Genomic DNA, 24,010 nt, shown 5'->3' with positions numbered 1-24,010 from the left:
TGCTGGTGTCATTATTAACAGCATCAGCATGTTAAAGAGACATCACCACTCACAGAGGTTAAACAAACAGCATCAGTCACTGGGAACACTGAAGGTATGTACCCAAGGAATCTTTGCTTATTTTTTTACATTTTAACTTAACTTGAAGGGGTTTACTGAGCAAAAGAAATAGTTGGAAAACCCTGTTCTACAGAATTTTACGAGTTGGTCTTTAATGCAATCTTCTACAAACTTTCTCAAAATAAAGTTTGTTGATTGTATTATACATGTTTTAGATACCTCTGCCTAGCTATGGGGTGTGCAAAATTACAGTACATGTTTTTAAAATCAACTAGTTGGAAGCCTTAAATAATCAGGCTGGTTTGTACACCTGACCCTTATTGGACACGTTTCTCAGGTGACAAATCACATAAAATGTGTTCTTCCTTTTAAAATCAGCTTGATGGAGTGCAACGGAATGGAACAGAATGCAGGAGTATCGAGGCACTTTAAAAAAAAAATATGTCTGAATGTGTATGGGGCGTTTTGTATCTTGCTGTTTTTAGCTTAAGAGCGCATTCATTCTGAACAGCCCCTCAGACTGTAGCTGTGGTGTTTTAAAGGGGGCTTTCCAATAGGGTTTCCTATGCAAACTGCTTAGCATGCTTACATTACACTAATTCAAGAACCACTGCTAAATGTATTGAAATTATTTTTTTTTTAAAGAAATATATATATATATATATAAAAAGAAAAAATAACTAATCAACTAGATGATTGCTGGGACAGAAAGTTTACCCTGTTGGGCTAGCTACAAATATAAACCTGAAGAACTCTTGTAATAACATGATTTTAGTTTGTATTGTTCAGATCGGAGAAATGGCTGTAAGAGTGACACCATGTTTCTCAATAACACCCACAGCATAATTCAGAAAACGAACAGTACTTTGTCACTCGATTTCCCCTACAGCACAATCCAGAACATGAACAACACAGCTTCATCCAACTCCACCAACAGCACAGCACAGAACAGAACAAGTATCACTTTATCATCCTTTCCAGCAATGGCTCCTCTTCCTCCATGAATGGCGGTTTCAAGCTTCTGCCCATGTTCATGCCCCTGAGCTTATTATAGATGATACAGCGACCTAGCAGCAATCCGGTAAACTTTTGGTCCCCATCTGCTTTATGCATAGACAATCATGGGCATGCAAGGTTTTTCAGAGAGTGTTAGGTTCCTCCAGAGACTCTTCTGAAAATGCTATGAAACTTTTGTAGATTTTACTGAGCTCACGAAGCAATCAGATTTTTGCTTCATAGTGTTGTAATTTCTGTGGTGTTAAAAAGCTTTCTCCTGTCCCACCTTAATATTTAGAGTCTATAAGTAAGTTGTAGTAAGCCATTTGCCATTAAGCCATTCAATTCCCCTGAAAAGTTCAAGTTTTTAAAACCAATTTGAAACAGGCAGTCAGGCTCTTTAAAATGATTGCCATACTTGTAAAATATAATAAACATACTTAAAGCTAAATCTATGGACCTGAAGTTTGTTATTGTTTGAATTAGAAATACGGTAAACTCTGGACAAGAAGAACTTTTGTGTTTGTCTGTTAGTGCCAGTTGGTCAAGTGTAGTGACGCCTTACCTGCGAGTCACATAGTAAAACACAGGGTTTCCGTTCTTTGAGGTTCCGGCCTGATAAAAGATATTGAGGGTTTTCAGCGCTTTAAATTCTTCTTTTTCATGCACCTGGTGTCTAAGGATAAAACAGAAATAGCTCTGAACCTTTTACTGACATACTAAGATACTGCACATCAAGAAATAATAATAATGCTCTCATCATTTGCTCACCCTCATGCCATTCCATATGGGTACGAATATCTTCTGTGGCACACAGACAAAGATTTCAGCTCTGAATGCCCATGTAATGCAAGTTAATGGTGGACGCTTTGATGCTCCAAAAGGACATAAATGCAGCATAAAAGTAATCCATAAGACTTCAGTAATTAAATCTATATCTTCAGAAGCAGTATGATAGTTGTGTGTGAGAAACAAACCAATATTTTTGGTATAATATTTTGGTATTTTTACTATAAATTCTCCTCCCTGCCATTAGGTGGCGATATGCAGGAAGAATGTGAATCACCAAAAACAAAAGAAGAAGAATGTGTACGTGAAAGTGGTGATTGACAGTAAAAAAAAAGGACTTAAATATTTATCTGTTTCTCACCCGCACTTATCATATCGCTTCTGAAGATTTGGATTTAACCAATGGAGCTTCAAAGTTTTGGTCACCATTCACTTGCATTGTGAGGACCAACAGAGTCGAGATAATCTTCTAAAAATCTTTGTTTGTGATCTGCAGAAGAAAGTCATACATCTTGGATGGCATGAGGGTGAGTAAACGATAAGAGAATTTTCATTTTTGGGGGAATTATTTCTTTAAGGTAACAACGGCAGGTGTGTATTAACAAGTTATCATAGAAACGGTTCAGTTTATAGCTTTAAATCAGAAAAGATTTTACCTGGTCATGAACTCCTCAAATTTGGAGCTGGTGAGATTTAGACTGGACCAATGAGTATCGGCCACAGGTTTGTGTTCTGGAGGACCCAGATAAGCAAGCAAGGTGGCCATCTTATCAAAGGGTCTCCTTCCCACAGCTTTATGGTCCCTGAATAGATAATAATGAAAGTGATCATTGAAAAATGTTGCAACCTCATGGTTTCTCTAAAAAGTTGATGGACATGAAATATAAATGCAATGCATTCCTGACATTTTTATGTAAATAACTGGAATTCTTTTTCTGAAATACACAATAATTTCAGTAATCAATTTCTTTCAGACTAGAAAGAAAAGGGCTCTGGATGAAAAAATTATAAATCTATTGCAAGTGGCCATCCCCAGGAAACAACCGAACTGCTTTTGCACATGTAATCACATTTGTTTTGATAGTGACCCCATGAGCTGGATGCTAACACCATTCTCACACCTGTTACTTGACAAATACTGGCCGATTTTCTCCTGGTTGTTCCACAGCAGTCTGTGCAGGGCCAAAACGTTGCCATCACTAATGAAAGACAGACTGTGATTGAGAGAGTCGCTCGTTGGGCAGTCAGAGGCGATGTCCAGGAAAAATCTAGAAGGAAACCCAAAGGCTCGGATGAGCTGATGACAGGATCCAATTCCTGAAAATATCTCTGATTTCTTACCTTCTAGCTGCATCAAAATTACTCTTCACAAAGTCGTTAAATGGCCTCATATGCTCCTCTTTTGTGAACAAAACATGGTTTGCGATACTTTGCAGAATCTGTGGATGGGCAAGATATTAGATTAAATGAACCAGAAGTTAGCGAGTTAATAAACCCTGCTAGAAAATCCAGTTAACGCCAGTCTGAGATAAAAGGTAGCAGGTTTTATATGGTTTTTAGAAGGTTCAAGGTGGCCATTTATTGATGTTAGATCAGCTGGACTTCGAGCCAGTGAATCTGGTTTTGGACTGGAAGACCATCTTGGTCAAGCTGGTTAAAGCTGGCAGATCACTTTGGAGCAACAACAAACCAGCTAACATACTCCAAAAACCAGCTTAAAAACCTTAAAAGAATCTTCCGGGTTCAATTCAAGTTAAGCTCAATTGACAGCATTTGTGGCATAAAACTGATTTCCACAAAAATGTATTTTGACTTGTCCCTCCTTTTCTTTAAAAAAAAGGAAGAATCTGGGTTACAGTGAAGCACGGTGGAAGTGAATGGGGCCAATTTTTGAATGTTAAAATACTCCCTTTTCAAAAAAGTATAGCCACAAGACATAAGGAATATGCATGTAAACATGATTTTAGTGTGATAAAATCACTTTTTCTGTGTGAAGTTATAGCAATTTTACAACTTTGTTGCCATGATGATGTAATGTCAACAAACCCCGAATTACTGTAAAGAAATGATGTATTACAGTAATGAGAATCTATTGAGAATCCTCATTCAGAATAATGAGAATCACAAAAAACACAGCAACAAGAATTGGGTGGATGTGCTTCATTGTCATGAAAATAATCAAGTCACAATGCAAAAAATCTTAAATGGTCCAACAAATGGCTTCATTTCACTTACGCAAAAAAAAAAAAAAAATTCTCATGGGCATGTTTTTGTGAGTGGTATGAGCTCACCTTTGACATGAGTTTAAGGCCTCTTTCTATCTTGGGTGGAGGCTTTTTGTCGAGAATACCAGCTTCATAGGGGGACACTATAGCCGGGTTCACAAATCGCAAAAACATGGCGCTACCTACAGCTCCAATCCCGTTCTGAGGAAAACGCTGACTCACCACCTGAAACCAAGACACACACATCCACATAAGAAGAACTAAGTTGGGGGTTATGGCTGACTGTAGTGGTTGTAGCTTGTATGGCGCCCTGGGTGAAACCCGCTTCAGCAGGCCCCCAAAGTTGTTGACCGGGCACTGTGCCGCCCTCCCCAAAAGATGCCGCCCTGGGCGGCTACCCATGTCGCCCATGCCTAAATCCGCCACTGATGGCTGAAGTAACATGGTACCATTTCATTAGGATAGTTCCCAAAAAATAACAAAACCTCTCACATCTGCTGATTTAAATGGATGACCGTAAACCTCCATACACCAACTAAACCATAATAGGGTTTAGCGTCCAAAATAAAATATCCATAGATACATAGATTACTAACTATAAACTGATTCGGAAGTGAGGGAACTATCTGAATGAAATGGCACCAGAGGTTAATGAATTAAAGTGTAGACAGCTGTTTTAAGCAGTTAAACGGTGATGGCAGATGTCCTCGATAGCAACCTTTAAGAGTGTTAGAGAAGAAGACAGGAAAGCAAAAGCTTTAAAATGATGCTTGGCGAAAATGTGTTTTCTTCAGAATAAAGTTTTAGATAACCATTTGGCTTGAAAACATTCTGGCACTTAGGAAGGGGTGAAGTCTGCATTATTCACAAAGCACCGCTGCAATCATTGCCTCCATAAACAACCCTCGGTCCTGAAACCAGGGCCCATGCAAAGATGTTGTCTGGAGCAAACTAATTGTCTTTTCCAGGTGGTGATGCTAAGAAGGGCATTCAGTGAAAACTTCATCTTGCCAGAAGTCAGAATATTAGTAGACATGATTTAATGATAGTAAAGCAGGCCAGAGGTGCACAGGAGCCTAAGATTAATAAAGTGATTTGGGACAGGAAGCAGATTCACCTGTCATTCACACTTACTGCTTTTCTCATTTCCTTTCTGTCTTTGACAGATGCTTTAGACAGGAGAGAGTGACAAGTAGCCTACAGGACAGAAATGAGCATAAACAAGTCACAGCACAAGCTAACACACACACATACACACACTCCCTAATAACCAACGCTGCACAGAATTGGCGCCCAAGGATACCGCAGAGCCTGAAATGCCTGGTCCTCGCACGCTTCTTGCAACCTCATTTATTCATTTGTGCATATCATAATTGCACTTTAAAATGGTTTAAATAAAAAGGTAAACTGTAAGTATTTTTGGTTATGCTTTGATAACGGTTACCAAAAAGAGTGTAGAACTGATGTTAAATATGTATTTTGAATAAACCTGTTTAAAATGTTCTATTGAAACTATTAAATATTTAAATGGTTTAATGAAACAATTGTAATTAATCTCCACAGTGTCATATAAACTGATGGATATTTGACATTAGTGACACAATCACAGATCCAAAGAATATGTGTATACAAACGTCCTCAATAACGGCCTGAACAAACTCCACATATTGGGTTCTCTGTGTTTAAAGCAAGCACTTGTGCAGGATCCTTTAGTCTTACCTGAAAGAGACAGTGGCAGACACTGCGGAGCTGAGGGGGGAACTCGCAGGAAGAGTTGATAATGGCCTGAAAGAAACGATAAGTCATCCGTAACAGATTACGCTGGTTATCCTCCAAATTCTCACCGCTCTCCAGTCTGCAGAAACAGCACAACAAAATATACTATAATATATTTACATGCATACATGCAAACATACAAACAAATACATCCAGTGAGCGGCAGTTCTGTGGATGAAAATGCCTTGTTGATGAGAGAGGTCAACAGAGAATGGCCAGACAGTGACAAAGTCTACAGTAACTTCGATAACCGCACCTTGCAATTGAGGTGAGAAGAATATCATCTCAGAATGCTACTCCAAGATGCAGGTTGGCACAAGGGGAACCAACACAATATTAGGCAGGTGGTTTTAATGTTGTCTGGCCATTCTCTGTTGACCTCTCTCATCAACAAGGCATTTCTGTCTGCAGAACTGCCACTCACTTGCTGTTTTTGTTTTTGGCACAATTCAGAGTAAACTCTAAAGACTGTTCTGTATGAAAATCCCAGGGGATCAGCAGTTACAGAATTACTCAAACTAGCCCATCTGGCACCAACAACCATGCCATGGCCAAATCACTGAGATAAAATGTTTTCCCCATTCTGATGGTTGATGTGAATTTTTTGTTGTTGTTGTTGATTTTTCTCATTTTCTCCCCAATTTGGAATGGCCAATTCCCAGTGTGCTTTAAGTCCTTGTGGTGGCATAGTGACTCGCCTCAATCCGGGTGGCAGAGGACAAAACTCAGTTGCCTCCGCGTCTGAGACCGTCAATCTGTGCATTTTATCACGTTGCTTGTTGAGCATGTTACCGCGGAGACATAGCGCGTGTGGAGGCTTCACGCTATTCTCCGCTGCATCCACGCACAATTCACCACGTGCCCCACCGAGAGTGAGAACCATATTATAGCGACCATGAGGAGGTTACCCCATGTGACTACCCTCCCTAGTAACCGGGCCAATTTGGTTGCTTAGGAGACCTGGCTGGAGTCACTCAGCATGCCCTGGATTCGAACTCGTGACTCCAGGGGTGGTAGTCGGCGTCAAAAATCACTGAGCTACCCAGGCCCCTGGTTGATGTGAACATTAACTGAAGCTCCTGACCCGTATCTGCATAATTTTATGTACTGCTGCCACACTATTGGCTAATTAGATAACCGAATGGATGATTGTCTCTTATGGAAGATTTCCTCTTATGGAAAGAAAATTGGTACTTTTATTCACCAAAATGGCATTCAACTGATCACAATTTATAGTCAGGACATTAATAACATGAAAAATTACTATCACAATAAAAATAAAAAAAATTCAGAACTTCTTAAACTACTTCAAAGAGTTCTCATCAAAACAACCTCCACATGCAGCATTGACAGCTTTGCAGACTCTTGGCATTCTAGCTGTCAGTTTGTCCAGATATACAGGTGACATTTCACCCCTCACTTCCTGTACCACTTGCCATAGATGTGTCTGTCTTGTCAGGCACTTCTCATGCACCTTACAGTCTAGCTGATCCCACAAAAGCTCAATGGGGTTAAGATCCATAACACTCTTTTCCAGTTATCTGTTGTCCAATCTCTGTGTTTCTTTGCCCACTCTAAACTTTTCTTTTTGTTTTTCTGTTTCTAAAGTGGCTTTTTCTTTGCAATTCTTCCCATAAGGCCTGCACCCATGAGTCTTCTCTTTACTGTTGTACATGAAACTGGTGTTGAGTGGTTAGAATTCAATGAAGCTGTCAGCCGAGGACATGTGAGGTGTCTATTTCTCAAACTAGAGACTCTGATGTACTTATCCTCCTGTTTATTTGAACATCTGGCATTCCACATCTCTTTCTGTCCTTGTTAGAGCCAGCTGTCCTTTGTTTTTGAAGACTTTAGTTTACAACTTTGTTTGAAATCTTCAGTTTTTTGGCAATTTCAAGCATTGTATAGCCTTCATTCTTCAAAACAATTATTGACTGACGAGTTTCTAGAGAAAACTGTTTATTTTTTTGCCCTAATATTGATCTTAAGACATGACAGTCTATTGAATACTGTGGCAACTCAAACACAAATACATTTTAAGCTTCATTTAACAAACCAAATAGGTTTCAGCTGTGTTTGATATAATAGCAAGTGATTTTCTGGTCTCAAATGAGCAATTTAGCATGATTACTCAAGGATAAGGTGTTGGACTGATGGCTGCTGGAAATGGGGCCTGTCTAGATTTTATTAAAAAATTCCTTTTTTCAAATAGTGATGGTGCTGTTTTATGCATCAGTAATGTCCTGACTATACTTTGTGATCAGTTGAGTGCCACTTCGGTGAATTAAAGTACTTATTCCATCACAGCAAAATCTGTACATTATTCCAAACTTTTGGCCGCCAAAATATATATCTATATATATAATAATAGACATCATATATTAACTTCTAAAGCAGCTTTTTGTATATAACTGATCTACAATACACAGCAATCATGTGTATCAATCTATCCAATGTAGACTTAGGGGACGATCACACAGAACACATTTTCGCACTCCATCTGTTTAATTTTTTAATTGTTGGTCTATGAACATATTTTCATATTTTTCACACTTGGCTCCTGCTCGATCCAACATCCTTGTGGTTTCTAGACCAGATTAAAAGATATAAAAAACTTTTTTTAACAGGTGAACTAGACAGATACCTGGTTGAATCCACTTCAAAGCTCAACATCTGCCACTCAGTACCCGTGATCACCCCCCTGAGCAACGGCTCCAGCAACTTCTGTAGATACGTGGCACCATATACCTGAAGGGAGGCGGTTCCGTGTTAAACAGAGGAAAATGCATAGCCACAACTGATCCAGATTGTGACAGAGGAAATGTAAAAGTACCTTAAAACAGAAAGTCATGATTTTACTGGCCAGACTGTTTCCACGGAACAGAGTTTGCATGGAATCTGCCAACTCAACCTCCTTAGAAAACATGTTCCACAGGAGCTGATACAATAGATGCCTTGAATCGAAAAGATTCACCAGAACACGGGCCAGTTCATCCTGAAAGACCAACACCAGACTAAATAAAGAACCATTTAGATTGGATGTTTATAATGAATATGTGTTATTTAATAAATGTATTTACATAGGCATTTTTTACTATGATAAAAAGGTCAAAGATTTGCAATTACTCCAGGAAATTCTTGTTATTGCAAAGACGGTAAAATAATAATATTCCGGGTTTTGGTATAAAAATAAAATAAAATGTGTAAGCGCAAATATAGATATAGGGGAGAGAGAGAGACTTTAAATGTTATATAAAAGCCAAAACTGCATAGCATAACAAATTCTGAAGAAACATAATGAATCAAATTCAGCAAATTTCAAGGGATGCTGTACACTAAGTGGTTGGAGCACTTTATAGAGAAGAGTAGCTTTATGCAGATTATTTGCATAAATATACCCACCCATTGGGAACAAGGCACCACACTGGCCAGCGCCATGGCGATGGGCAACTCCCCCTGATCTCCCATCATTGTGACAAGTTCCACAAGTCTCTCAAAGCGATCGGCCAAAGCAGTCTCAGCCAGAGTGTCAAACTCCGTCCCCTGCTGCAGGATCTTAGTGAGGACCTCCATGAAAGTGGCCCTGGTCTGCAGGTCTTTATGATAGCCCAGTCCTGCAAGAGACCAGCAGATATTTTTTAAAGTATGTGTGAGAAGGTATTTAAAAGATGATGCTTTTATCTGCTTCAGTCATTTACAGGGTTCCCACTTTATTCAAGTCACAATTTTCCAGGACATTTCAAGGACATTTTTTGTGCCAAATATTTAAGGAAAAACACATGTCTATTTAAGTGTTAATTGACCTTTTATTTTGGTGTTTCCGTGTGTTTTTGATCATAGTTTCTAATCTCCAGATATGCAGTTCGCTACATGGCCCAGTGTGATTATTAATTCTCCTAAAGATGTGATTAAATTAAATAAATACAGTCTGTATGTGCTGCACACTTCAGAGTGCTCTGCTCTCTGTCATCTCACACATCTTGATGATCATGATGAGGTGTTTTCAGTGTATGAGTGGTATCGCACATTCATATTTAAGCATGCATGACTTGCAGATTATGCATTTATTTCATTAAATCACAGACTTCTGCAGTTTAAGTATCACACTAGGACATATGACAATTGTAACTTGATTAATTGTGAATTCAAACATAATTTTTTTGTCCAAATATGTCATATTCCATGATATTCTGCGTTTTATAGTTAATTCCATCTTCATGACTAGATTCTGTGATTCCGTTCATGTTTTCCCACATACTGCATGTGGTAACCACAGTATAAGCAGACTCCAATCGTTGAATTATTGAAAATGAATTCATATCCCGAGGTCTGAAGGCCAATTCACCACTCTAACAACTCAGGGTGTGAATTCATTTTCCAAAAAATCAGCGGTCCAACTGTCATCTTTTTCTAAAGTTTATAACTCAAATGTTTCAACAGCAATGTTGGAACAAATAAATTGTATTTTGTACCATATCAATGCTAAATAATTTTTTTGGAGCAAATCAGAGATGAGCTGAGAATGTACGTGACAGATATTTGTTCATGACAGTTAGCCGTTGACATTGTTTCACAATGCGCAGCCACTAGCAGTGACAAAATATTTGACTCCTATTCCGAGTCCCGATCGTTACCATGTTTTCGTACATGTAACAAAAACCTTGTTAGCAACACAGTCAAACAGTTATTATATATTACACTTAAATATTTTCCAGGACATTTAGGTATTTTTCTAATTTTCCATGACTTTTCCATGACTGAAAAACTGCACTGCCAAATTCCAGGTTTTCCAGGACACTTGGGACCCTGATTTATTATCAGGTATATTATATAACTAGGGGTTTACAACAGAAGTGTGTAATTTCTGTATCACTGGTGCCACAAAACTCCCATTTTCAAACAGATTCTAGAAAACTCCCTTACGTCATCCATTGGTGGTCCAACAGATAATCCTACCCCAAAATCATGCAATTGGCAACACAAACAGATGGCCCCGCCCCCAATTTACACTACTGGTTGAGCTAATGTTGCAGTGGCAGTCTGAATGGGCTGCTCAATCAAACAGGAATATTTTGAAAGTGCCACAGAGTCACAATCAACCTACAAATGGCTTACTTAAAATTTACTGTGCATTTTAAGCTAGGAAACGACAAAATATTATACAGTACCATCGAAAAATTACACACATTAATGTATTAATTATTATATATACACTCACCTAAAGGATTATTAGGAACACCTGTTCAATTTCTCATTAATGCAATTATCTAATCAACCAATCACATGGCAGTTGCTTCAATGCATTTAGGGCTGTGGTCCTGGTCAAGACAATCTCCTGAACTCCAAACTGAATGTCAGAATGGGAAAGAAAGGTGATTTAAGCAATTTTGAGCGTGGCATGGTTGTTGGTGCCAGACGGGCCGGTCTGAGTATTTCACAATCTGCTCAGTTACTGGGATTTTCATGCACAACCATTTCTAGGGTTTACAAAGAATGGTGTGAAAAGGGAAAAACATCCAGTATGCGGCAGTCCTGTGGGCGAAAATGCCTTGTTGATGCTAGAGGTCAGAGGAGAATGGGCCGACTGATTCAAGCTGATAGAATAGCAACTTTGCCAGAAATAACCACTCGTTACAACCGAGGTATGCAGCAAAGCATTTGTGAAGCCACAACACGCACAACCTTGAGGCGGATGGGCTACAACAGCAGAAGACCCCACCGGGTACCACTCATCTCCACTACAAATAGGAAAAAGAGGCTACAATTTGCAAGAGCTCACCAAAATTGGACAGTTGAAGACTGGAAAAATGTTGCCTGGTCTGATGAGTCTCGATTTCTGTTGAGACATTCAGATGGTAGAGTCAGAATTTGGCGTAAACAGAATGAGAACATGGATCCATCATGCCTTGTTACCACTGTGCAGGCTGGTGGTGGTGGTGTAATGGTGTGGGGATGTTTTCTTGGCACACTTTAGGCCCCTTAGTGCCAATTGGGCATCGTTTAAATGCACGGCCTACCTGAGCATTGTTTCTGACCATGTCCATCCCTTTATGGCCACCATGTACCCATCCTCTGATGGCTACTTCCAGCAGGATAATGCACCATGTCACAAAGCTCGAATCATTTCAAATTGGTTTCTTGAACATGACAATGAGTTCACTGTACTAAAATGGCCCCCACAGTCACCAGATCTCAACCCAATAGAGCATCTTTGGGATGTGGTGGAACGGAAGCTTCGTGCCCTGGATGTGCATCCCAGAAATCTCCATCAACTGCAAGATGCTATCCTATCAATATGGGCCAACATTTCTAAAGAATGCTTTCAGCACCTTGTTGAATCAATGCCACGTAGAATTAAGGCAGTTCTTAAGGCTGAAAGGGGTCAAACACAGTATTAGTATGGTGTTCCTAATAATCCTTTAGGTGAGTGTATATATATATATATATATATATATATATATATATATATATATATATATATATATATATATGAGTATTTTTTTATAAAATTTTTCATAACAGATAATATCATTCAAAGCAGCTTACAAGTGCACTACAGAATCGAATGTAACCAAAGAGGTTCATTTTAGAGATTTCTGTGAGTAGATTTAGTGGTTTGTGAAAGTAAAGGTGTCAGTTTAGACATTTGTGTCTAGTGAAGGCGTTCGTTAGAGGATTGTGTGTTAAGTTGTCAGTTTAGTGGTTTATGAATTTAAAGTGTTAATTAGAGGTGTGAGTGTGTGCGCAAAGTGCAAGATTGTAACCAGGACAGAGATTGAGGGGACACGTCACCCACAGTATTCAGAATAGTGGTCAATTAATATGGGTTTCTCACTGGTTGATTCATAAACTTTTACACTCTCTCCGCCCCCAATCTTGAATTTATTATTACATCCTTGGCAAACAAGCTAAATTCTCTCACCGATGGAATGCATTAGGCCGCTGTCCACGTTAGCATTGAGCAGGTTGGACATGGCCAGGACGGTACAGTGCCGTAACGATGCCAACCGCCTGGACATCCCTCTCTTGCGTCCGTCCACCTGCTGCCCCTCATCCTCCACCTCACTGCAGTCATTCAGCAGGTTCATGAACAGAGTGAAATACCTGTGGAGGCCAGCAGGGGGTGGAATGAGCACTAAACCCCAGACTGGTGTACATGAGGTGTGGGATGTGAGGGTCTTACTTGAGGAATAGTTGAGATTTAGCCTCCATCAGCTCAACACCATCTCCCTCTTCTGGCTGCAGTGGCAGCCCAGCCAGCAGAGACACCACCGCCTCCATGCTTGCCTGGTCCAGATCCCTGTTATTGAAAACCACAGAACTCAGAGCTAAAATAAGACATCTACCAAACACAAAGTCATGTTCTGGTTTGTGCAGCCTGACATTAAAACCTATCATATACCGTTTATCCAAAATAGTGTTTACTTGCATTCAATACAAGTTAAAGAAACAGATCACCCAAAAACCTTTCATCTCAAACTAGGATGACTTTCTTTCTTCCACTGAACGCAAACGATTATATTTTAACAGAGATATGATGTCTGTTTATCCATACAATGCAAGTGAATGATGACCAAATTCTCTATCTCTAAAAGGACATAAGTGCAACATAAAGGTAATCCATAAGACTCCATTGGTGTAATCCATAATTTCTGAAGCGATCCAGTTGGTTTGGGTGAGAACAAACCAAAATGTACCTCCTTTTTCACTGGATATCTTGCCATTGCAGTCTCTGGGAATGATCATGATTTCAACCTTGGTTACACTACTTAGTGCTTGACTCATGCAAAGTGTAATCGAGCTAAAAATTATGATCGCCAAGGAGACTACTATCTAGATTTAGAGAAAAAGGAGTTATATTTTGGTCTGTTCTCCCACAACATCGATTAGACTGCTTCAGAAGACAAGGATTAAACCATCAGAGTATTATGGATTACTTTTATGAGAATTGTTTTATTTTGGGTGAACTTTAACATCCAATGTTCATGAAATGTTTATGGTGTATTACCTGGTGAGGCACTTGACGTCATCATCAGCTGCCTGGTTGGATGTTCCCATCACCCAGTCTGTCAGATACTCCACCATCTTGTTCCTGAGACACAAACAAATCTATGCGTCTCTAGTGCAATAACACAACAGGCTAATCTGATTATTATATATACAACAGGGCTTCAGTAGGGTTTTGTTGTACCTGAACTTCATCTCCTGGCAAAAGGAGAGGTCATCTCTGCGCTCCATCATCACTTCAACCAGCTGGCACAATTTGGTTTTAATCTGGATGGCATGGACCATGTTGCCCAAGATGCGCACATACCTGCCAACATACCAACAGGCACATAAACAGTTCAATTTCACTGACAATTCCTCAAATATCTCTTTTAAAGGTGCACTTAGTAAGTTTTTAGCTGACTCTTACTCATCCCATGGGTCCCATTAGAACATGTGGTTTTGGACTCTATACTGACACCCATCGTCCTGGATACTGGGAGTTTGTTTACTAAGTGCTGTCGGTACACACCAGAGATGTTTGTTTCTCTTCTGTCTTGTTACTTTAAGTGTGTGTTTTTCTGTCTCATTCTACACACATTCCTATTGTGGACATTCTTGGATTGAATCCAAACAAATTTTGCATTGTTGCCCGCTGGACTGTGACCAGACACCCGACACTCGCAATCTCTTTGGCGGCTGAACAACACTGTGTGGTCGCGCTTGATGTTTTATATTGCGCAGTTTATCCATGATCAGAGCCATGAGAGCTGCAGGGCGTTGTTGTTTACACCCTCTTGTTTGGACATTTTAACTTTTCACTTGCACTCAATCTGTTCGGACTGTCTGGTGGATCACACTCTTTCTGATACCATCAATCTGGACTATACTGTTGACTCAGGCTCTGTTGTTGTTTGTTGTTAGCATATTGTGCTTGTTGTTTATTGTTTGGTTTGCTTGTTTTGTTTCTATGTACTTTTAAGATTATATAGCACTTTCAGCCAGTGTACAAAGTAAACATGTTATTATTATTATTGTCATTATTAGTGGTAGTAACTCAGTCAATTGCATTATACAGGTTGTCATGTGCTGTCAACATGGCAGTGAACATGGGGGGGTCGACCCGCTCCATGTAAAATTATACAGCTTTTATTGGGTTTTTGATGTGACTGGAGTCTTCATCTCATGTCATTTTCAACATATTTCTTAAAAATGCTATTCATGTATATCTGTGTATAACTTTTTATTCAGCCTGATCACACGAAATTTACGTGAACATGACAACATTTTTGCAATTAAAATTGACATGCTTTATAATACGTTTGGCTGCAGTTTTCCAGTGAAATGTCCAACTGGGGGCTCCAAAAGAGAGTAAAATGGTGTTGTATTCAGACAAGTGTTTAAGGTGAATTTTAGAAGGATGTTTTTAAAACATACCTACCTAACCTAAAACTTTGCCTAAACCTAACCAATAGTGTTTTAAAATGCTGAAGCGAAATGAAAAGCACTTCTATGACTCTGTCGTGTCACGTATCAGCTTGAGTTCATGATGGTCTTGAACTGTGATCCTCCGACTTAGAGCCCAACGCACTATGAGGTGAGCTACCGTGCAAGCTAATCATGTCGGAATAAGTATATAAATGTAGGTGGGTCTGTAATGCAAGAATTAAATGTATGGTTTTTCAAATTATGCATAGGAGTAAAAGTGTGTCAATATCATAAAATAGCAGGGCCTAGAGAGAAAAATTTGTGATTTGAGTGAAAGTGACACTAGTGTTCATGTCACCTGGAAACTGCAGGGAATTGTACATAGAGACACATATTACAAGTTTTGTAATAAAGTCCATGTTGACTGAGACCAGGTTGTTTTTATTAGCAAAACATTACTTAGCGCACCTTTAAAGGGTCCAAATCATTGGTCATCATTTATTCACCCTCATGTTGTCCACCCAAGTCATTCAGGTTTGGATCAACATGAGGGTGAGTAAATAACGACTGAATTTTTGGGTGAATTTTTCCATTAAAAGCTCAACAACTATGATAGACAAAAATATATATGGAAATATTTAATGATAACAAGAGAATGGCAAAGATGCCACAATCAAGTAAATCACTTACCTGACTAGGTTGAGCATCATGGTCTCAATGCTGGCTTGACCCAGGTGTTCAGAGCTGCCCTCTGTATGGTTGTCCAGAAGATTCTTCATAATGGCGATGGTCTGCTCCACAAACTGCGTGTTGGTTTTATTAATTGGCACCTAAACATATGATCACACTGGCCTAAGATATTCTGTGCGATCATGTGACATACATTAGATTGTTGCATTACTTTTGGTGCTATATGCCTTAAAGGAATAGTACACCTAAAAAATGATGGTGTGGTCCTCATACAAAGCTATTTTTATGGCTTCATAAGACTTGGAATATATTAGCAAATAAGTCGTAAGGACTACTTTTAAGGTGCTTTTTTTCCTTTAATTTTTAGTGCTTGACACATCCTATATATGCTGTGTGCATTACAGGGAAAACAACCAGAATATTTTTCATCTTTTGAATATGATGGAAGAAAGAAAGTCATACAGGCTTGAAACGACTTGAGATGATGACATAATATAAGTTGATACTGTAGATGAATAAATTGTGAAGAGCTCACTCACCGGTCCCTGGGCATCAAAGAATCTGCTGATGCTATTCTTGAGTTTGTTGAACAGCATCGGGTAGAGCGCCGGACTGAGCTCCAGCCCCACCAGGTCTTTGATGTTAGTACGGATCTGATGACCCTTCTCGTGACTGCACACCATCAGCGATAGCAGACGGTCCAGGAACCTGCTCAGCGGCGTCTCTGGGTTCCCCTCACACGAGGCCATGGACACCATAGAGGCCTTGCGATCATTCAAGGTACCCATGGGAGGACTGTAGGTGGCGAGAGCAGACATGTTCCTCTGCTGCAAACATACACCACCCAGCGCACACAGGAAACCTGTCATATTGATCCATTCCTGAGGGGCAAGACACAGAATTGTATGCGTTTATAAATGTAAACAGCCAATATTTTCTCATATTTTTATACACTACCAATCAACAATCCGAACGCACTTGATTCAATTGAAGATTTATGATCTGCTTAGGGGTCATCATCGTGTCTGCACTTGGACAAATGTGTTAGACTTTATATAGCATAGACGTTAATGTGTCTGGAGTAAAACGTATTTGAATTGATTGGAAAATATATATATCAATTTCAAATTATAATGCTTGTTAATCGTAGTGCTTTCAGTCTGAATAGACACATTTAAATGTTATCTGTGCAAGGAAATGTAAAAGGGATAATTCACCCAAAAAAGAAAATTCTCTCATAATTTACTCACCCTCATGCCATCCCAAATGCATATTCTTCTGCTGAACTCAAATATTTTTAGAAGAATATCTCAGCTCTGTAGGTCCATTCAATGGACCTCAAACAGGGTACAAACCTTTGAAGCACAAAAAGCACATACTGCAAAGGCAGCATAAAAGTAATCCATATGACTCCAGTTGTTAAATTCATGTCTTCAGAAGTGATAAGTTAGGTGTGGGTGAGAAACAGATCTTTTTTTTTTACTATAATCTACACTTTTAAACCGTCCCCCTAAGCACTCTTCTATCCCCTAAGAGCTCTTCTTTTTGGGGGGTATTTGTGCATAATGCCACCTACTGGCAGGAAAGAGAAGTTTTAGTAAAAAAATTACTTAAATATTAATTTCTCATCCACACTTATCATATCACTTCTGAAGACATGGATTTAACCCATGAAGTTGTAAGGAATACTTTTATGCTGCCTTTACATGCTTTTTAGAGCTTCAAAGTTCTGACCACCAATCACTTGCATTGTATGGACCTACAGAGCTTAGATATTTTTTCAAAAACATTTTTTGTTCAGCAGAAGAAATAAATTCAAACACATCTGGGATGGTATGTGGGTGAGTAAATGATGAGAGAATTTTCATTTTTGAGTGAGATATTCCTTTAAAGGTTGCGCAATATAGCCCGTATTCTCAGAGTTCAACAGACAAGCTCCAATCAAACAAAACATTTTCAATGGCCTGATTGATCAAGCTAAAATGATCAATCTGAAGATGTGGAATAAGGACAAAAAATAGAATGAGTATGTGCATCCATCTAACTTTTGACCGGTTGCGTATGTCCAAGTCCTTGTAACACATAACATTCTTTTTAATGATAAATATGTGCGCCCCATTAAAGGTGGCGAGTGTAGCTGGCTCTGACCTGACCGTCCTCCAGTTTCGTTTTTGGATGGCTTAATATTAATTTAGTTGCATGTTCCCATTTAGCATGTGTGTCCTCCCAGGCCTAGAAAGACAACAAAATAAAGTTAATTTTTATTTAATGCTTGTGTAAACAGCACACAAATACTTAACTGTAATCCAACCATAACAACTGGAAAACAAATCAAGTTTAACATATTCAGTGATCAAACATTGATTATAAAAAATACAAATGGAAGAAAATCACTATTCTGAAGGCAGGGAGGAAGTAGAGGAAGTTCAAAGACAGACAGAGAGAGAGCTGCACAGAATGACTCTACAACTGTCCAATGGCAGTAGAGGTGTAAATGTGTGACCTCTAACCTCTGTATTGCCTGGAGTAGGCAGCTCAATTCTCCGGAGCAAAGCCATTACTCTCTTCTGTAGAGCTGAACGACCTAGGAAACAAAGAAAATCACAAAATAAGAATGCTTATGCTAGCCTTTAGTAGTGGCCAATAAGCTCACTCACAATAAAACATTCTCAAATATCAGTGTTCGGACAGGTTCATCACCTGTGATCATCATATTACTGAAGGAGGCGAACTCCATGAAGGTATTGTAATTGGGCAGGAGGGATTGAACAGGGATGTCATCTGCACTGCAGCGGATGTCCGCCTCTTCACACAGGTACCGAAAACAGGACATGGCCACCAGAACTGCCTCCATATCTGGACTCCACAAGAACATGTAAAGACACACCTCCAGCTTGGTCTGGGCCTGCCTGCAGATGGCGATGTTGCTGCCTGCAGAGGCACGTTCCTGTAGAAAAACAAACAAAAAAGGAGGTATGTTCACACAAGCACATAACTTTGTTTTGCATTATAAATACTTTGCACACTATGGCTGTTTTCTGAATGCATGGAATACCAAGATGACCTACTACTTTTGTCAAAATGTGCAGTATATAACCAGATCTCACTGCCTAACAGGGTATTCCACAATGCAAAGCAACTTTACTTTACACTTGGAGCTTGAACATGTTGGACCCCAATGACTTTCATTGTATTGGCAACATATATCTACAAAAATATCTCCGTTTTTATTCCGAAGAAGAAAGTCATACATGTGTGAGATGACATAATGGTGAGTAAATGATGAGAATTATAATTTTTGGGTGAACTATCCCTTTAATCTTTATGGACAAGCCCCATTCACTTCCATTTTAAGTGCTTATTGTAAACACGGTTTTTGCATTTTTATCTAAACAAGGGATGTCAAAATACATTTTTGTGGTAATCAACATTATGCCACAAATGCTGTCGACTGAGCTAAACTTGTATTGAAGCAAGTAATGTAGCAAGCTACTGTTTAAAAGTATATCAGTTTTGGTGTATTATCAGTTTATAAGAGAGCTTGTTTGAGAGGGCACAGCTCTTGGACTAGCAAATTGCTCCCCACGATAGCTGTGTCTCGGGAAAATACACCGGATTTACACATAGGAATTATATATCAATTTTCATCGGATTCAGATACCAGACTTAAGTGTTGGACCACGTGGATCAAGTGCTAGAGAACCCAATTTTTATCCAGGGTTTTTCATTAGAGGCATTCACTAACCAGCGATATTGAGGTGAGTGTTTTTATCAGGAACTCAGTGGTTAACCAGGGTTCTTACTGATACCGCTTTGTCGCGTTACAATATATTGCCTGACGGTTGCTCCCTGGTAGACCAGAGCGTCATTCAGTGTAATGTGCAGTTACCGTGACAACGGTGGTAATGTGCTTACTAACTGTGACAGGGGCGGCAGGCGGGGCCGGGTCGTGATTATACACACCCGGTCCCTTATCAGGCTATTTAAGCCTCCGAGAGGGATAAAGGCCGATTGTGGACAGTGGTGCGATGAGAGAGAGATTGTTTACGGACATATCCGTCATGTGTGTGTTTGTGTATTTTGTTTAAGTTTATCATTAAAATATTATTTATATTGCCAAGCCGGTTCTCGACGACTCCTTTCCATTGAACTGCTTTACACTAACAAACAGCGCCTCTTTGTTGCTGTTTGGATTAATATTTTGGTATTTAATTATTAACCCATTGGTTGACCAGGGTTCTCCATTTATTATATAGGTGAGCAATGGCTGCCTCATGCTCCGTCTGTTCATGCCCAATGGATCTTATGGATGGCCATATTCAATGTCCTACCTATCTAGACATTGAACACCTCAGAGAGGCCTTAATAGATCCCTTCCCTGAGTGTAGTTTAATGCCTTTGGAGTTAAGGCAGCATCGACATGTTAAGTTGGACCCTGATTTTCAGAGTATTCCAACCAGGACACCCACTCATCAGACCAGCAGTTAGCGTCCAGCTATTAAGGCTGAAGGGCCTTCAAAGAAAAAAAACAGACCTCCTCTGCTACATTAGCTCACCGAGTGTCTGAGCTTACAAACACAGTTCAAGGCATTCATACCTTATTGGCGGCTGAGGGGATAAGAGCGTGTATTTGCCTCTCCCTTGCCCCGGTGCGAGCCGGTGTCCAGTTTTTCCAGGGAGGAACTGGACACTGTGTCCCTAGCAGGACTCATTGGTTACAGCTGAGCAGGACCATTATCCCGTTTTGGATGATTCCATTTCCATTCTCTGCATTCCAATAGTGATGATGTCTCAGACCTCCATGGTACTGCACCTTCAGTAGTGTTTTCACTGCAAGGTACGTTTAAGATGGCACTAGTCAGGATTAATTTTCACCCACCTTCTCATGTGTTGGGACCTTCAAACCTCTTGTGCCATCCAGTCTCCCGGCCAGAGGAGTTCCTAATTCCAAGCTGTCCGGAGGTAGTTTTTTTTTCGATCAGCTCCCTCACCCAGGCTTGATCGTGTGGCGCATACGCTAGTGGCAATGGCTGAAGCTCAGTAAAAGGGCTTTGGTAATATGCCTACAGAAGAGCAATATACTGTATATATCTTCCTTCTCCACTGCCCCAACCCGTAATGATGACACTGATGACCTGCTGGTCAGGACCTTTAATGCAGTCTCAGGCTTGAGTCGGGTAGGGAATTCCATGGCCCACCTGTTACTTGCACTTCATTCCGCCATGACTGCTGCCCCACCTGACAGCACCGCTTCAGAGTTGCTTGACAAATCCCTCTAGTGGGAAGGCCTTTGGGTTTATTATGCAGGCTAGATGACAAGTTTGGATAGCACAGCCTAAACTTCTGGAAGCATGCCGTAACAGCCTTCACCAGCTACAGATAGTGCCTGGACAGGTTTTTGGATCAGCCATCCAGGAAGCTCTTGAATGCAGAGCGTGTGCGGCCAAGTCTCCCAACATATTGAGCACAATGTGAGTTGCCCTGTCTGTCATCACAGCGGATGTCTGTCTGCCAAGCGATCTCGCTACAGCGCAGGCAGGGGTAGTCTTACAAGCCTTCACAGCAGACTGCTCGACTTTGCGCTCCCTTGTCGAGAGGTGAGGGGACCTGTTCTCATTTTTGGCAACCTGTTTGTCCCCCTCCCCAGGGATAATGAAACCGCTCTTTGGTTTCTCATTGACGGCTCAGGGTCTGTGACGGGTCATTTCTCAACCTCTCAACTACAGCATTGGAGAAGCGTTACAGATAACAGGTGGCCCCTTGACACACTTGAGAAGAGCTACTGTCTTCAGTTCCATCACAGACCCCCACTATGCACAAGTACTCAACCCACAGTGGTTCAGAACCCCACCAGGCCCTTTCCCTATCTGCGGAGGTCCAGAAGCTGTTAAAGAAAGGTGCAAAAGAACCAGTAAACCCCCAGATTCAAAATATTCAAAATACTTTCTTATCCACAAGAAGGATGGAGGGTTCAGACCCATCCTCGACCTCAGATGCCTGAACAGGAGCCTCAAACATCTTTCCTTTTGCATGCTGCGTGTGTCAGATGTTCTGCGTAATGTCGAGCCCGGCATGTGGTTCACCTCTGTGGATTTGAAAGAATGCATAATTTCGCATCCCTATTGCACCTTACCACAGAAACGTTCTTCATTTTACATTTCAGGACAAGTCATACCAGTATCGTGTCCTCCCATTCGGGCTGTCTCTTTCTCCCAGGTTTTCACGTGGTGCATTCAGGCAACACTGCACCTCCTGCCGAGAAGGCATTTTGATTCTCCCGTACTTGGATGACTGCTGCTGTGCACCGGATCACCTCAGAGGGCCACCGACAATACGAGGCGCCTGCTAGAAAATGTCAATGACTTGGGGCTGAAGGTGAACCTACAGAAAAGTTGCCTTATTCCCTGCCAGTCTGTGTGCTCCCTGGGGATGCATATGGACTCCAGATTAATGAAGGCTACTCTCACAGCACACAGGAGGTGGAATGTACGGAGATCCACAGCAAAATTCTTACGGCTGGCTGGCCTTCTCACGGCAGCCTCATGGGTCATCCATCTAGGGCTTTTATACCTTTTCCTGTACCAGCATTGGCTAATAGCCAGGTGATTGTCAACAGTTCACAATCGGCTTGCCCTAATTTGAGACACAACCAGCTGTTCTGCTTCCCTGATGCTTTGGAGGCGGGAGCGGTTTCTTCGAAGGGGTGTACAGATGGGACCACCCCCAGCATGCAGGGTGATTGTAACCACAGATGCCTCCCTCATGGGCTGGGGAGGACTATGGCAACATCAGGGCATACAGGGCAGGTGTTGTCCATAGCTAAGGACCTCTCACATCAGCCTTTTAGAACTGTGGGAGGATTTCTCACCCTGAGACATTTCAAACCGGAGCTGTCAGGGTGTCACATACTGGTACAGACAGAGAACACTACAGTTGTGTTCCTAATCAATTACCAGGGTGAAACATGGTCTCTACCTTGTCTTCAGCTGACACGAGTACTGCTTCTGTGGGCAGACAGGCACTTCCTGTCAATCAGAGCAGCGCACATTCCTAGTCACTGCAACAGTTTGACGGATTCTCTCTCCTGTTTTGGTCCGAGGCGGGGGGAGCGGTGTCTACACAGAGCGGTTGTCCAGTCAATTTGGGAAATTTATGGGACCAGGTCAGTAGAACTCTTTGCCAGCAGGGCATTGACACATTCTCCGCTGTAGTTTGCAGCACAGGAGGAGCAGGGTTCGTTAGGTCAGGATGCCCTGGCTCACGACTGGCCAGATCTCCTTCTATATGCTTTTCCTCCCCTTCCGCTTCTTTGCGCCATCCTGCTACGAATGCATGAGAGACGCCCCAGGCTCATCATTGTAGCCCAAGTTAGCTCTCATGACTGGTCCACCACAACCGTTGCCGGTTTGGAGGGACCTATTGTCACAGATGAATGGCGTGCTTTGGCATCCTTCCCCGTACAGGTTGAAGCCAGGCGTCTGGCCCCTGGGGTTGAGCAGACACTCTCACAATGTTCGGAGTGAGGAACACGGTCATGAATGCCAGAGCTCCATCAACACGTCTCATGTATGCCAGTAAATGGAAAATCTTTGTTTCATGGTGTACTATTTGGGCTCTAAATCCAGTTGACTGTCTTATCAGCTCAATGTTGGACTTCCTGCAGCACTTACTGGATGGTCCCCAGCCCTGCTAAGGGTGTTCATGGCAGCTATAACAGCTCATCAGAACCCTGTAGAGGAGGTGTCAATTGGTGCAAATAAACTGGTGGTGACATTTCTTAAGGAAGCTATGCACCTTTATCCACCGGTGCACATAGCACACACTCAGTGGGACCTGCAGGTGGTACTTGAGAGCATATGTTCAGCACCTTATGAGCCTATTGAACAGGCTGATATTAAGAGTCTTTCTATGAAGACTGCTTTTCTCTTGGTTATATCATTGATGAGAAGGGTCAGCGAGCTACATGCCACAATGTCCACAATGCCCGGAAACGGATATAGCTTCCTACACGTCAAATGTGTGACAAAAACAATGCGAGTTTCTCGATATGATGCGCAAGC

At 41.0% G+C, this 24,010-nt stretch overlaps 1 protein-coding gene across 1 annotated transcript in view; it reads right to left on the bottom strand.

Moving 5' to 3' along the window:
• nf1b (neurofibromin 1b) overlaps nucleotides 1-24,010 on the bottom strand; it is a 78,048-nt gene that overhangs the window by 39,084 nt on the left and 14,954 nt on the right. Inside the window, exons 18-36 of the mRNA XM_052115908.1 lie at nucleotides 18,651-18,897; nucleotides 18,461-18,534; nucleotides 18,099-18,182; nucleotides 16,490-16,831; nucleotides 15,951-16,090; nucleotides 14,038-14,160; nucleotides 13,855-13,938; nucleotides 13,030-13,146; nucleotides 12,769-12,950; nucleotides 9,249-9,460; nucleotides 8,680-8,841; nucleotides 8,491-8,594; nucleotides 5,790-5,925; nucleotides 5,205-5,267; nucleotides 4,137-4,295; nucleotides 3,187-3,284; nucleotides 2,967-3,113; nucleotides 2,502-2,648; nucleotides 1,622-1,732 (exon numbers count right to left, since the gene is read on the bottom strand). Of these exons, the coding sequence (XP_051971868.1) occupies nucleotides 1,622-1,732; nucleotides 2,502-2,648; nucleotides 2,967-3,113; nucleotides 3,187-3,284; nucleotides 4,137-4,295; nucleotides 5,205-5,267; nucleotides 5,790-5,925; nucleotides 8,491-8,594; nucleotides 8,680-8,841; nucleotides 9,249-9,460; nucleotides 12,769-12,950; nucleotides 13,030-13,146; nucleotides 13,855-13,938; nucleotides 14,038-14,160; nucleotides 15,951-16,090; nucleotides 16,490-16,831; nucleotides 18,099-18,182; nucleotides 18,461-18,534; nucleotides 18,651-18,897 (2,732 nt within the window). The remainder of the gene's footprint in view (nucleotides 1-1,621; nucleotides 1,733-2,501; nucleotides 2,649-2,966; nucleotides 3,114-3,186; nucleotides 3,285-4,136; nucleotides 4,296-5,204; nucleotides 5,268-5,789; nucleotides 5,926-8,490; nucleotides 8,595-8,679; nucleotides 8,842-9,248; nucleotides 9,461-12,768; nucleotides 12,951-13,029; nucleotides 13,147-13,854; nucleotides 13,939-14,037; nucleotides 14,161-15,950; nucleotides 16,091-16,489; nucleotides 16,832-18,098; nucleotides 18,183-18,460; nucleotides 18,535-18,650; nucleotides 18,898-24,010) is intronic.

The sequence above is a fragment of the Xyrauchen texanus genome, chromosome 43 (assembly GCF_025860055.1).
Source record: "Xyrauchen texanus isolate HMW12.3.18 chromosome 43, RBS_HiC_50CHRs, whole genome shotgun sequence".
Taxonomy (NCBI): domain Eukaryota; kingdom Metazoa; phylum Chordata; class Actinopteri; order Cypriniformes; family Catostomidae; genus Xyrauchen; species Xyrauchen texanus.
Note: the sequence above shows the minus strand (reverse complement) of the source record. Positions and strands in the feature narration are given on the sequence as shown.